The following is a 14,377-nucleotide window of genomic DNA, read 5'->3' on the forward strand; positions in this document are numbered from 1 at the left end:
TGTCTCAACTGCCGGCCTCTGGACGCGCAGTCTACATCTCGTAAGGCGCCAGTGACATTGACGAGCCCGGACACCTATCCGGGGTGTTGTGATCTCCCGGAAGCAAGATCGGATGGAGAGAGACGGTGGCGAGAGTGGGATCATCACGGCCCAAGGAATGTACTCCAGCAGGGCGGAGGCCGTTGCGGGCTGTTTCCGAAGTGGTGTGAATGTCATATGGTGATGACTGAAATTGTGGTCGAGGAAAAATGAACATCGCCTTCCAGGCAACTTAGTGGGATAGGAAGGCATATCAGAAGAAACTCGGAATTCTCCACAAACTTATTACGCTTGTAACTAAGGAGGCAATGGCAGGCGAAAATGAACGGACCTCACAACTGCCCCTGAATCATGAGTCGTGGAGAAGAGCTCAATCAGCTCAGGGCCGGCAGAGCTTAGCCAATGTTCCGATATCTGATTCAGCGATCTCATCACGGCCACACGTGGCACACCGACCAGGCACCCAGCCATACACCTGAATCAGCCCATTGGGCTCATCGGGAACAACAAGGCGTCAGGAAGCAGCTAACATAGACTCCAAGTACAGACACACAGCCCACCGTCCTTTCCCATTCACCCACCCCATCCCATCCATCCATACCCGTCTCCTCATGTCAAAAAAAAAAAAATCCCATCACAGTATCACCATCTCCCAGCTATACCTCGTTAGACCCACCCTCCCCGACCGATCCTAATCCCCTCCCATGCCAGGCCATACCGTGTCCATCCTCCACGCAGCGGCAGCAGCCCGCCGCTAACGGACCCCCGCCGCGCGATGCACCACGATCTCCTCGCCGCGCGCGCCAACACCAACACCGACGCCGACATCAAGATCATCCTCATCTGGATCCTCGATGCTCGTACGGCTGGTCGCCTCGACCGCGCGATCGATCTTCTTCCCGTCCTCATCGATTACCTCCGCCTCCTCTTCCTCCTCCTCCCCGGCAGCCGTCACCTCCACCGGCTCGTCGGAGATTCCCGAGCCAGGGGTAGAGGCCGAAGCAGGAGGAGCAGAGGCCGAAGAAGACCCGCCAGCACCACCAGCACCGCCGGCGCCCGCGGCGGAGGCTGCGCCCGCAGACGCGGCCTCATCCTCCCTCTTATCCCTTGAGAACGGCCACAGGCTGCTAAACGGGCTGACACTGCTCTTGAGTGCGGCCGTCGCGCCGGCAGCAGTGGGGTGAAGCGGCAGGGGCTTGACCAGGATGGCTTCGCGGGCGGGGTCGATGCCCGAGAGCAGGCGGCCGCCGCCCGCACCACCCGCACTGCCGCTGCCGCCGCCGCTACTGCCACCGCCGACGCGATCCTCGACCTCGGGCATGGCAAAGTCGCCAAACTCTTCATCCTCGATCTCATCATCGTCGTCGCCACCAACGCGCCGCGCGCCGTCTTCATCGCTGCTGTCATCGTCGCGGCCGTCGCCGAACCGCTCGACCTGGACGTCCTGCTCCGTGTCGCTGCGCCTCCTGGCCCCGCCCCTGGCGCTGCGGACGACCCCGCGCCACCACGAACCGCGGTTCCAGCCGGTCGAGGTCGTGTCCATCCCTAGCTCGTCGCCTTCGACGTTCTCGCCATCGTCGCTTCCGCTGCCACTGCCAGAGTGGTCCTCATCATCGTCCTCGTAGTCGGCGAAGGGATTCCGCAGACGCTCGCCGGCTGCTGAGCTGGGAAGGGCGAACATGCCGGTGCCGCTCGTGTCGTCCGCCGTGGGAGGGGAGCTGCCTTCTTGGCCGCCGTTAGCAGCGGCAGCGGCCGCTGCGGCATTGCGCTTGTTCATGGCCAGCCGGGCGGCGAGCTGGAGGCGAGCCCGGGACGGAGCGATGTTCAGCGGCGGTGGTGGAGGCGGCGGAGGGGGGATCGAAGGCGGGCTCATCGAATTAGAGTTGGAGTTGAGGGCGTCCGTGTACGCTCGAAACTGCAGGCGCGAGGTTAGCAACGTGTACTGGGGTTGAGAAATGCGAAGCAAGACAAGGCGAGTGAGGGAAGGAAGATAACCAAGAGGCGACCGGCGAGACCAGCCAAAGTAGGAACTGCCGCCGCGGACTTCCGCAGCGATGGAAGAACTGAAGGTTTGGCGGAAGCGACAACCCGTTCCAGGCAAGGCCGAGCCTGTCCGTCTGACTTCAGATGAGGAAAGAGAAAACAGGGTCAAAAAGACCGAAATTCCAATGCACTTTTCTGGAAGGAAGAGGCCAAGCAGCCTTGGACTTCTTGTGAAGTCACAGCTACCAGCACTCCGCTGCAAACTAAGATACCACCAAAGCACAAATTGCCTGGAAAAGAAAATGAAGGAGGGCTTTCGAGCCCAAAGCCCTGGCAGTGGCGCGCGAGCCTTCGTCTCTGCTGGCCAAAGGGGTAACTTATCAAGCTCCTGGAAAAATTGAGAAGAATGCGCCCGGGGTTTGGTCAGGCACCGAGTACGGGGCCAACCAGTCCCAGGCATCCGCGACGGAGTCGTAGTCACGTTCAGCGATGCCGACAACGCTCTGAGCATTGCCGGTGTTATCTCCACCTCGCCTCGGTGATGTCCTCGTCGTGGAACTGGCCAACCCACTTGGGAACGCCGCATCGTAATTGGGAAGGGAAAAGAAATCGTCCCCATCAGAAGGATCGGAAACACCAACCTCGTTGTGCACATCCTCCTCGGTCTCCTGCTCCTCGTCATCGTCCTCGTCGCTCGAGCTGCCGAATCCGCTCATCAGCGTCCCGGCGCTGATAGCGAAGGGCCCAACTCCACCACCAGCCGCAGAGCCCTCGGTCGGATCTGAGCCTCCATTCAGCCCAGCGTCCGCAAGAGCGCTGGATCCGACGCCTCCGAGGCCGATCGAGCTCAGGCCGGAAAACCCGGCGCCCATGAGACCCTGCGCATTGGCGCGGTTGCTCATAGCGACCTCCGGCCGCACCCCGCCGAGGATTGCGTTATCGCGCTCGCGCGTCTCCGCAAGAGCGCCCTCAACGTAATTGACCCAGTCCGGGGCCATGACCTTCTCGAGCACGAGCTCGCTCACGAGTTCGGGCGGGTGGCGCTCTGTGAATTTCACCACCTCCTCGGCGATCAGAGTCAGGTGGCCCATGTAGCCCATGCGTGTCTTATTCTCAGCTTGGGACTTCTCGCTCGCGCGTTGGCCGTTGATGATCTGATTGGTGATGTCGGCGGCGTCGAAGAGACTGATGGCGAGCGTGCGGTTGTAGCCCCTGTCCATGGGTCCATTGAAGACCTGCTGGACGATATCGTACACGACGTTGTGAAGGAAGTTGTTCCACGGGTACTTGAAGAAAAAGCCGAGGATCGTGGGAACAACACGATGTTCGACAAACTGCATCTTGAGATAGTCACCCACAACAGGGGTGGAACTGGTCGGAACGTCAGCCACCGGCCTTGGTGTCTCAGCCGTGGCCCCCGCGTCGACAGAGGTGTCCCCCATCTGTGGTGCACTTTGTACAGGCGACTGCTCGGACTGCGCGGGATTGGGGCCCGACACTGACGTTTGGGTTGATGGCGCGGCGGCTGCGGCCGACTCCGCGGACGGTTCTTCGGGGGTTGACGCAGCGTTCGCTGCCGGCACCAAATGCGCCGAAGGGTCAACTGGGGGAGCGGACATATCTCCGCTGGATGCCGAGTTGTCCTCAGCAGAGCTTGAAGCGCGGCCGGTATGTTGGTCTTCCAGTACTGGCGCAGCCGGCGAACCGACCGCGTTCCCCGCTGGTTCGCTCTTAGCCCCCGGTGGTGTCTGACCCGATTCACCCTCGCCTCGGCTCCCCGCCTCTTCAGAAGACTCTCCAGCAACTGCATCCTGTCTGGTTTCGGCGCCTTCCGCCGTCCGAGGGGCCTTTTTGGGGGGCGAAAGTGGAGCGACCATCAGGTCGACATCCTCAAACGGGGGCTGTTGCCGAGTCTGGTCGACATCCTCCTCCGGGCTCAGGCTAGACAAGCGGGAAGCGTCAACCGGTATGCTAGCCTCGACCTTGTCGATCAAGGACGACGTGGGCGACAAATGCTCAAACTCGTCGTCATCGGCAGAGAGGTTCATGACTTCCAGCTTCCGACCTTCGACTGCGCCTGACAATTGGGAAGCACTCATTGAGAGGTCGGCGATTGACGAGGGTTCAGTGGCGCCAACAGGCAGCAGCTTGCCTTCGGCTCTTAGCCGGTGCCGTTGCGCGTCGCGGGCGGCGATTAACTCTTCAGCGCCGGCTTCGTTGAGTAACATCATATTGCTGCAATGCAAAAGCTCGGCCATGAGCTCGCATGTTTTGAAGCGGTCGAAGCCCAGCGGCTCTATCTTGTCCCCAAAGGTTGATGCGAGGCGCTGGTTCTGAGCCGGAGCGTTCGTGATCAGGTTCATGAAGGAGGGAACGTGCTGGGCGAACAGGCGGAGGAGCTTCCCAAGGTAGATCGGGTCGCGACTCGACGGGGCAGCATTGATATCGACGCCTTCAGGATCATAATCCGAATTATTCTTCCTGATGACCTCAATCACGATACCCACGCCGCAAGTCAACGAGTTGCCACCGCCGAGCATGTATTTGATGAGCTGCTCGACGCAGGGGCTCGAGACGAGCTGGCGTGTGAGCTCGTTCGGACCGATGCACGTCTGCTCGTTTTGCGACGCGTTTGCGGAAACCGTGATGATGGCCTTGATGAAATCGGCCGCCGATGTTTGCGTAGCCCAATTGTGCTCCGGCCCGAGGAAGGAAATGAGGGTCGGCATGACATTTTGCGTGTAAAGCCACTATGTGAGCGAAGTTAGCCTTGGGCACGCAGGCACGGCACGGGATCCATTCTCCTCCGTACCTCAACGATGCCTTGCCCACAGTCGGTGCGCTCCAGGCTGATAATCTTGAGCAGCAGGTCCATGATCATAGGACAGTCCACATGCTTCAGGATATCCGAGACCGCACCATCCATGGACTTCAACAAGTCCAGCATTTCCTCCGTCTTTTTGTCAAACAAGGCCTCGTTTACTTTCGTAAAGTAGCTGGCCTGGAGAGGATCGAGCGGGGCCGGGCGCTTGAGGAACTGCCAGAAGTCGCGGATGAGGTCCTTGCTCTCCATCAGAGCCTCGTACATCGACCAGTTGTCCGAGGACAGGAGCTCAGTGGCAACGGCGGCATATTGGTTCCGCTTTTTTTCGAAGTCTTCCCGACGGGCGTCGCCCGCTCTCGAGGAGCTCCTGGACCTGGAAAACGGCAGCGCAATGCCCTTGCCTTTCTCGTCCACGTCTTCATCGTCATCGTCCTCGGGGGAGGCGACGGGCTCGAGCTTTGGCGCGACTACGTACTTAAGGAGTTTGTCGAGCACCTCCGGGTTCCGAAGGTACTCGATTAGCTTCGCATTGTGCTGCTTGAGCTCCTGGACCAGATCGCCCTCGTCGAGGAGTTCCTCGAGTTGGAAGTTGTCCCTCTCGAGGATGCTGTCGATGGCGGAGACATTGGCGTAGCCGCTGAATCTCCAAAACATGTTGGGCGTCCGACGGTTGTTATGTCACCGCACCGGTTCGAGAAGTATCGTGGCAACGACGGTATCCGCAGCTGGTTCGCGAGGTCATACGTCGACTGGAGGTCGGTGACAGGGACGGCCGGAAGTCGCTTGGCGACGCCGGCAGGCGCGATGGTGATGGTGTTGCTGAGCGAACAAGGTCCGTCGAAGAGTCAAATGCTGGAATTGATTGGTAGCAACGGACGGGTATCTCAATGTCTAAAACAAAGTAGGTATCTGGCGGGGCTCGAAAGCGTCAGCTAGGGGGCTGGCGGGGAATGTCGAGCACAGGCGAGCATTTGAAAGTGGGGGGGTTGCGTTGAAATCGACGCCAGACGCCAGTGGCCGCGGCGGAGCAACGATGGCAGCCCGGACGGCCACAAGGCAAGGGATCTTGTTGTCCGTCGTGGACCAAGCAGCTCGTCGCGAGGTTTCGCTCGAGGCAGGGTGTGTGAGGCAATTCGGCGCGACGTCGGCCAAAGACCGGCGATCGTCGGGGACGGCGGCGGCAGGGGGCAAAAGGGAAGCGCAAACATACAGAAACTCTTGTCGAATGCCACTAATGCTACATTTACAGCCGGACGAAGAGCCGAAGAACAGAAAGAGAGATCTAATCTCGCCGACGTCGCCAGGACAAGCGGAGGCGCGCGGGGTCGCGTTGCTGTGTCGGTGCAGCGGGATGTTGCGAATGGAGCTTGATGAAGAAATGAGGTTGATTCCGCGGTGCGGGTTGGGCCATGACACATGCCCTCATCATTGCCCTGTCTCTCCTGGCCACGGCAGCCGCCCAGGAGCTCAGGGTGCCTGCTCATTAGCTGGACCCGGCTGCGCAGGACGCGTGATTGGACGGCGGCCAGCCCCGGCTGAGATTGGAACGCTTGGACCACCTAAGCGCGTCGGCCCTGCACTAACGTTAGCCCACTGTATCCGCCATATCACCAGGCTCGGTCCCAAACTGGTTTGCTGCGCACAACCTGGAACTGCACTGCGCATATTGGGAATTGAAGTGATTTTGTTCGAGCCCGATTCTAGATGGCCCCTGCTCGAACCTTCCCCTTTTACTCCAGCTTCTTCCGTTACACACGATCGGGTTATTTATCTAGGTACACAGTACAGCCTCGGCGGGTTGCATGTAGGTAGCGAGTGGTGTTTGCTGTTAGAACAAATAGCTGGCTGGCACTGGCGAATGGTGAGCGCCAACGAACTGCAAACACCACCGAGGTTCAATGGAGGGCCACAGTTTCTCGGACGCTGCCAAGAAAATGCCGTGGTTGATCACCCTCCCGCCGCCGCGACCCGCGCTGGCCACGTTTCGCATCCCGGTCGGCACGTGCTGCTGCCAGATCCGAACCTTTTCAGGTTCTTTCCAGGCTATTTATTAGCCGGTGCTGCCTGGCCGAAGATTGACTGGCCGCGTTTCGCTGGTGAATCTCGGCATTTCACGTCCAAACAGCGGCGATCCCACCTCTTCCGGGCAATCACGGGCGAGCTGCTGGCCACCAGTCCGGCGACAGCCGCAAGTGTTCAGAGAAAAAGAGGGCATTCGCTCATGTACTTGGCGCCACGGAAGGCGTTGTGGACAGCACGAGCAGTGGAATGCGCCACGATGCCGCGGAGCCAAAGGACGGCCTCAATCTCGGGGTGGAAACTCTAACGGCGAGCACTTACTCGAGCAGGCAAGAGGACGAGAGACGGAACGGAATGGGTCAACTAAATGACCAGCATGGCTATCTACCCATCCAACGTCCTACCTACTGACTATCAACCCCGTGGCCCCCGGAACCAGCCTCCGGACCCCTTCCCCCCAGGCGACCTCTAAGTATACCACGTGGGCGCCGGCACCTCCCCGAGCAAGACGTACCTGCCCAGCTCCCTATTCTTGTACGCGACCGGATCATGCAGCGTGTGCGTGCGCAGGTCGCGCCAGAACCTGTCGAGGCCAACCTTGCTGGTCGTCGAGCGCGCGCCCGTGACCTCGAACACACCGGCGGTCACGCGCAGGCCCGTGTCGGTGGCCACCACCTTGGCGCTGGCGACCCACTCGGCCCAGTCGCCGCGCTCGCGCGGCGTGAGCTCGGCGCGGCGCGCCAAGCCGCCGCCGCCGTACGCGCCGTATACCCGGTCGGCCTCCGCGCCGGCGTGGTCCGCCAGCGCCTCGGCCGCGCGCAGGTGCGCGAAGAAGTTGCCGTAGATCGAGAGGATGTGGAATTCGTCCGTGGCTGAAGGCTTGGGCTGTGATGGGGGTAAGTAAGGGGCGATGTGAGGGGGGAAGGAAGATGGAGAGGGGAGGGGAGCGGTTGCAACTTACGTCACCGCCGTACGGCCATGGTCGGGTATGGGTGATGGTGTAGTTCTTGGCGAAATCCAGGGCGCCAAAGGCGATGCCGAGGTAGAAGTTGGTGAAGACGAGCTGGATGCTGTGGAGGAGGCGAGCAATCAGCATCTGCGCCGAGGAGAAAAAGCGATACATGGGCGGCCTACCTGGGCAGCAAGAGCGAGGGGAACGCGATCCCCAGCACGGCGGGATCCGGCTTCTTCGTGGCCGCATCCCACCCCAACGCATCCGCCCAGGGGGCAGACACATTCTCAATCTTGGCCGCGCCGGACTCGGTCAGCCGCAGGCCGATGTTATCCCAGTTGTAGCTGAAGACAATCCCGGCCTGTGCGGTCGGCACGATCGCGAAGATGTGCTCTTCCGGCGGCCGGCCGTCCACGGCGCCCTCCAGCACGATCAGATCCGAGACCGCAGCTCCCGTGGTGAAGTTCTTGAAGCCGTTGTACGTGATTTTCTCGTCGTCGTAGGTGATCTTCAGGTCGCTGTCCCTCGGGTTGACGGCGCCGCCAACGTAGTAGTTATTCTCGATGATGAGCTTCTGGAAGCGGTCCGCCTGCTCCTCGTTGCCGACCACGTCGGCGGTGCGCGACCAGAGGAGGTGGTAGCCCAGAAGCATGCCGATGGAGCTGGCAGTGGTCAGCCACGGTCGTTCGCGATGACAGGCACACGCTCAGCGGACTTACCCGTCCCCCTTGGCAACCTCACGGATCGCCTTGTACCCCACGCTCCATGGCTGCTCGCCACCGCCGTACTTCTTGGGGCCGAGAACCTTGAGCAGGCCGGAGTGCTTGAGCAGCGCGACTTCAGCCCTGGGCGACTTGTTCGCCTTTTCACGAGCTGCGGCGTCGACGGCCAGGACGGCAGCGACGTCCCGGGCGCGCTGCAGCCAGCCTTCGGCATCCTCAGGAAGTGTCGCCCATTTTGACTCGTACTCCTGGTAGATGGCTGGATCTGAACTCGAAGGAGCCTTGCTGATCACGGGCAGTTCGGTGGTCGCCATGGTGTGTAGCGCTCGTCCTCTGATCCAGGGCAGACGCGATTGTCAGGGGCAAACGTTGGATGCAGTTTAAGGACAGCAAGCCATCAAGGAGAAAAACAATCCCTTGAGCACGCTTAATATGCTCCAGACGCACAGCAGCTCTTCATATCGACTCCTCTCCTACCCCGCCATCCTGATCGTCGCCATAGCGCACAAAGCCACCTCGATTTCATCACCAACATCGCCGACCACCAGCAGAGCTTGAGAACTCTCAACCCCTCTCATTAAGTCGTTGGCTCTCTTAGACCCCGCTTCGACAGCCGGTCATGCGCTCCAGCGACACCACAATTGGCCAGAAATGTCGAAGCTGCAGAATCACGCAAACGTTAGAGGCGATGATCGAATGCCCCGACGCAGACGCAGACACGCTGAATCTTGCGTAACAGCCGCACCCCGGGGGTCCGCTGCCAGGCACAGCCGCTTTCGGAGGTGCTCCTCATGAAGACGCCATCCAGGTGCAATACTAGCCGCAGCCGCTCAAAACGAGATTTTAGGCGTCAGGCTGTTATTGGAGCCCAAATCGTGCCTTGTTGATCTGCGGAATCTGGGGTTGCGTCGGGAGGTGTCCCGGGGATTGCGTGATCCCCGGCTCCTCTGCCCCCACGCCGCTAAGGGCGCCGATCGCCCGGACAGGGGTGCATTACTGCATAACACCATCGAGCTTCTTGATGGCCGCTGGATGAGCTACGCGTTGCCACTGCAGCTCTCAAGTCGTGAACCCAGAACGAGGGCACCACATATCACCTGCGATGCATCGGTTTGCTTCAACGCCAATCATCAAGGTGTTCAGTGCGAAGCTGGAGATACCGGGGGGACCACCGCGCCGCGTGGTCCAGCAGCTCACGTCAGGGGAGAAACAAGCCCGTGACGTCTCGGGCGGACTGACGCTGTGCGGATTGCGGCCAACCAGGCCACACCGACGCCCTTGGAAGCCGATGAGTGCAGTTATCCACGTCGAAGGACAACGTGGATGGAGTCCGTCTCCGTCAGGGATATTTGCTCGGGCTCCGGGGGCGGCGCGGTGACCCACTCAGACAGGTCCGACGACAGGTCACCGTTGTAGGCGCTAACGGCGAATTCCCAGTCCCGGACCCAGAACCACGAAACAACGGACCTCAACACCGTCTGGCCGGAGTCTCCCTCCTCGCGTGAGATCGGAAAACCCAGTGGACCCTCAATGGGATATCCGAACAGCCTTCGGTATTCACGCAGGGACCTCTCCTTCCGGCGCCAAACCTCATACCCCGCCGCACCAGGGACCTCGGGCCAGCTGAGCTCGACCGAGAAGGAGTCGATCAGCGCGAGGCGCACAGATCGCGGCGCAGCCGGCGCTCCCCGGCCAACAACCACGGGGCGCGCACCGCCCGGCATGCCGCCGCCTGCAGCCGTGGTCCACGTCTCCATGGCGATGTAGTAGCGGTGGCCGGGCGTGAGGCCGGTCAGCTCTGCGCTGGTGTCCCGCACGCCGCGGATGGACGGGAAAGCGCCGGGCTGGTCATCGTCGAAGGTGATGAGGCCGTACCGATCGATCTCGCCGGCGAACGGGGGCGGCGGGGGGTTCCAGGTGATGGTGAAGCCGGTAGCGGTGGCGTGAGTGACCATGTTGACGGGCGGCGGCGCCGTCTGCGGGTCTGCAACCGCCGAGACGATCTCGCTCCAGGGCGAATGGAGGCTGTCCCCGCCGCTCGCGCGGACCCGGCACTCGATTTCTTGCCCCTTCTGCAGCCGCACGATGTCGAAGCGGTTGCACTCGATGTGGGTGAACTCCCAGTCGGCGGAGCCGCGATCGCGATGTTGCAGGTCGTAGCCGTATGCGCCGTAGACAGCGTCCCACGTGACGATGATCCCACTCGGAGCAGTGACTGCTTCGAGATTCGCCGGCGTGGGCAGCGGGCGGGCAGGGATGCTTTGCGGGATCTCAAGCTCGCTCCGGCCCAGGTGAAAGTCCGAGACGAGCGTGCGAGAGAAGGCTTGAGCGAGTTGGTACTCGCCAAGTGCGTTGGGATGCAGTCCGTCGTAGGCAGCTTCGGAGTTGGTGCCGCCGCCTGGGATAACAGTCAGAGGCCCACGCCTTCCTCGCGTCCATCAGGGCGCCTGAACTTACACGAGTAGTTCTCGCAGAAGCGGACACGCGCGACCGGAGACGTATGCGTGCTCCAGTGCGGAATGCACGTGGCCAGCATGTCGTTGTAGAGGTCCGTGTGGCGGGGCAAGTCTTCCCGACCGGGAAGAGTCGTCCGATGCGGGACGTCTGCGATAGCAAACTTCAAGTCGGGCTTCGCGGACCTTGCCGCGTCGATTAAGTCCTTCATGCCAGTGATGGTGTGCAGCGGCCCTGCCACGCGCCAGCCGAGATCGTTGAATCCAAGCTGGACGAAGCAGAAGTCGGGTTGGTAGGCCGCAACCTGCTCGGCGACGAGGTGCTTAGCCTGCATGACCTGCCGCCCGCTTGCGGCGAAGTGGAACGAGTTGTCGAGGAATTCCGGATCGACAGCCGTTGCGTATCCTCCATCGGTCCGGAGCGGCGTTGGAGGATCCGGGGGCTCCGAGTCCAACGGGGGCGGCGGCGGAGGATGGGGTTCGTCGGGAGGCGAGGTGCCCTTGTACGGCCCCACGAAACGCACGCGGATCCGCTGCTGTCTGAACCACTCCCAGATGCGGTATCGCCAGGTCCAATCGCCCTCCCGCCCGTGCGAGATGGAGTCGCCGACCACCATCACGCGGATCTCCCTTTGGCTGCTCGCATATGTAGAGGTCGCCATTTTGGAGTGGTTGCGAGGACGCGCTTGTCCGAATGTCGCAGCTCCTGAGTTCTGTTCAGTCCGTTGAAACTCGGCGACCGTCGGCTCTGGGGGCGGAGGAGAGTGGAGTTCTGCGGCCCCCCACCCCTCCCGCCTTTGACGGCGACGAACGGCAACTGACCTCGGCCCCGAGGGTGGGGTTCCTGTTAAGTGCGGAGGGCCGGGGTTAGGGTTGGCTGCCGGTGTCTGTCAACATCATGGAGCATGAGGGAGTGCGGGAGGGCTCCGTGACATGGGATGGCGATGCGGATGGGCAAAATAAGACCACGAACATCCGAAGTCTGCTGCCGCAGGTATCCGCGGGCTCAAGATGTCGAGTCACCCTCGCATGTACCGGTACCGTTCCTCAGCTCACTCCATTGAACTCTAAGGGCAAGGGGCCTAAAATGCAATGATACCGCCCATCCATGTCCTGTTCTACTGCATGCCAGTCCTTCTGCACCCGTAACTCGCCTCCATTAGGCGCCTATAAAATCCGCCTCTGTAACTGTTTCGGGGAAAAAAAAAGTAACTCATGGCAAGAAGACGAGCCCTCTAATTTTACAGTTCTCACATGCATGCAGCGCCGTCGATGCCAATCACCTTGCCGTTGATCCACTCGCCGTCCTGGGATGCCAGGAAGCAGACCACGCGGGCGATGTCGATGGGAAGACCGACCCGGTGGAGCGGCGACCAGCCAGCGGCGTACTGTTGCAGTCAGTGAGAGCTCGTTCGAGCAGGGGTGGAGTGGGGGGTTAAAGGAGGATCTACCTCGTCGACCTCTTCGTCATCGAGCTTGTCGCCGTTCGGAATGTATTCCCTGCAGACGGCATGGTACATATCCGTCTTGATGCCGCCGGGGGCGACCGCATTGACGGTGATCTTCTTGTCGCCGAAATCTGACACGAGCGTCAGCCCCTTGGTACTAAGGCCGCGTCTACCTGCCCCTCCGACATACCAATCGCCATGCAACGCACAAAGGTCTCGATCGCGCCTTTGCTGCCCGAGTAGACGGCGTGCTTGGGAACGCCCTTGGCCTGGCCGGTGATGGAGCCCATCAAGATCAGACGGCCACCGATCTCGAGGTGCTTGTACGCCTCACGGGCAACGAAGAACTGGCCGCGGGTGTTGATGTTGAAGACCCGATCAAACTCCTCAGGTGTGACATCCTTGACATGGCCGAACGAGACCACGCCGCTGTTGGAGCACACGATGTCGATCTTGCCGAACTTCTTTTTCGCCTCCTGGAACAAGTAGACGATCTCATCGACATTCGCCACATTGGCCTTGACGGCGGCCGCGTCGGACCCGTTCTTCTTGATCTGGGAGACGACCTCCTGCGCTGCTGAATCACTGTTGGCGTAATTCACGATCACCTTGGCGCCGCGGCGGCCAAGCTCGAGGGCCATCTCGCGACCGATGCCTCGACCTGTCACCCCCAGGGGGGCACCGTCAACTTTCCGGCCAAAACAGGTGTGAAGAATGGCATGATGTAAACTCCAAGAAAAGACGCAGCTGAACCAAGGGGCCGGTGCAATTCGGAGATGCTCGAGCCCCTGAGCGCCGCACATGGCGTTTCGGTGGCTATTGCATCATTGGATGCCGAGGTGCGGGATGACCGTCACCCTGCCGCCAACCGGACATGAGTTGGGGTAAACTGCTGGCCACTCTCCGGCGCGGGGCTGTGCCATCTAGCAGCACCTCCATGCAGTACATCCATGCAGCATGCAGGCCCAAAATGAGGCTACTGCAACCGAAAGTATGCCGGCCGAAGAAGAAGAGAAAATACTGGTTCGAGAGAAGACACAATGGTACGTACCGGCACCCGTCACGAGAGCAACCTTGCCATGCAGCGAAGCGGACTGCAGCCCGAGGGGGCCCGGGATCTTGTCGTACTTGCTCTCCGTCTTCGAAGTGACGCCAGGCATTTTGTTTGCGGGCGTTGCTTGAGGAGCGATGTTGTCTGAAGGTTTCGCAAGCGTCGCGCCCGATGAAGTGCGTGATACTGGTTTGGTGGATGGCTGTTGTTGTTTGGTCTCGTGCGTCTCTGGTGCGGAGCGTGAGGTGAAGAAGTGAGACAGGAGACGGCGGAGAATCTGAGCGAGTTTCATCCCACAGGACGCTTTCACGGGGCAGGAACTTTAGAGTTAAAGATTAGACGATTCCGTTGGTGGAAGGAAGGCAGCAGGCAGCGAGGGCTCTACTTGATGTTTTATATCGTTCGTATAGCAGTCACGATTCCCCATAATGTTGTGTGCATCCGCGCCTTCCCAGGGGCAGTTCCGGCCGTCGGACGACGTTGGAGGAATGCCGGACTGGCTAACGGACTTGGCGCAACCTCGGAGATGCTGGCGGAACAATCAGCATTGGCCCGAACATCCATGCACGAGCGCCAAGTTGAATCTTCTCTGATCCTCTTATTTGCCGGCAGTCTGAAGTTGGCTGAGGAGATCCTCCAGGACTTTGAGTTTGGGGCCTGCACGTGAAAGCCCGAGGGGCAGGCACGAGGCTGTTCGGCTCCCATCGGCCGTGGCTTCTCGCTCATCGGCGACAGCCCGTAAGATTTCCGAAAGCAATGGAAGGTCTATTGCAGGAGCGTTTGATAAGATCGCCCCTTCCTGATCTCCGATTCTGAACTCTGGTGAGCTTGGAATCTGCCGTCCTAGCACACATATGGGCGGCGCATTATTAATTCGGCCCGTGGA

At 60.7% G+C, this 14,377-nt stretch overlaps 4 protein-coding genes across 4 annotated transcripts; all 4 read right to left on the reverse strand.

Annotated features, from left to right (window-relative positions):
* Positions 1-542: 542 nt before the first annotated feature.
* Positions 543-5,668, reverse strand: THITE_2117913 (uncharacterized protein). The gene is made up of 3 exons (XM_003654697.1): positions 4,835-5,668; positions 2,664-4,772; positions 543-1,954 (listed from the first exon to the last, which is right to left on the reverse strand). Exons 1-3 carry the CDS (start codon positions 5,498-5,500, stop codon positions 794-796), a joined length of 3,936 nt encoding a protein of 1,311 aa, XP_003654745.1. The 5' UTR covers positions 5,501-5,668; the 3' UTR covers positions 543-793.
* A 1,529-nt stretch (positions 5,669-7,197) lies between these two features.
* THITE_2117917 (uncharacterized protein) lies at positions 7,198-9,212 on the reverse strand. Its single transcript, XM_003654698.1, has 4 exons — positions 8,537-9,212; positions 8,000-8,479; positions 7,827-7,935; positions 7,198-7,750 (listed from the first exon to the last, which is right to left on the reverse strand). The coding sequence occupies exons 1-4, from the start codon at positions 8,851-8,853 to the stop codon at positions 7,334-7,336; spliced, it is 1,323 nt and encodes a 440-aa protein (XP_003654746.1). The 5' UTR covers positions 8,854-9,212; the 3' UTR covers positions 7,198-7,333.
* Positions 9,213-9,798: 586 nt separating this feature from the next.
* Positions 9,799-11,765, reverse strand: THITE_2117922 (carbohydrate esterase family 3 protein). Its single transcript, XM_003654699.1, has 2 exons — positions 10,997-11,765; positions 9,799-10,937 (listed from the first exon to the last, which is right to left on the reverse strand). The coding sequence occupies exons 1-2, from the start codon at positions 11,652-11,654 to the stop codon at positions 9,838-9,840; spliced, it is 1,758 nt and encodes a 585-aa protein (XP_003654747.1). The 5' UTR covers positions 11,655-11,765; the 3' UTR covers positions 9,799-9,837.
* Positions 11,766-12,242: 477 nt separating this feature from the next.
* Positions 12,243-13,600, reverse strand: THITE_2145571 (uncharacterized protein; the record flags this gene model as incomplete). Its single annotated transcript, XM_003654700.1, has 4 exons — positions 12,243-12,380; positions 12,444-12,571; positions 12,631-13,101; positions 13,492-13,600. The coding sequence occupies 4 exons, from the start codon at positions 13,598-13,600 to the stop codon at positions 12,243-12,245; spliced, it is 846 nt and encodes a 281-aa protein (XP_003654748.1).
* Between the last annotated feature and the right edge of the window lie 777 nt (positions 13,601-14,377).

The sequence above is a fragment of the Thermothielavioides terrestris genome, chromosome 3, assembly GCF_000226115.1.
Source record: "Thermothielavioides terrestris NRRL 8126 chromosome 3, complete sequence".
Lineage (NCBI taxonomy): Eukaryota > Fungi > Ascomycota > Sordariomycetes > Sordariales > Chaetomiaceae > Thermothielavioides > Thermothielavioides terrestris.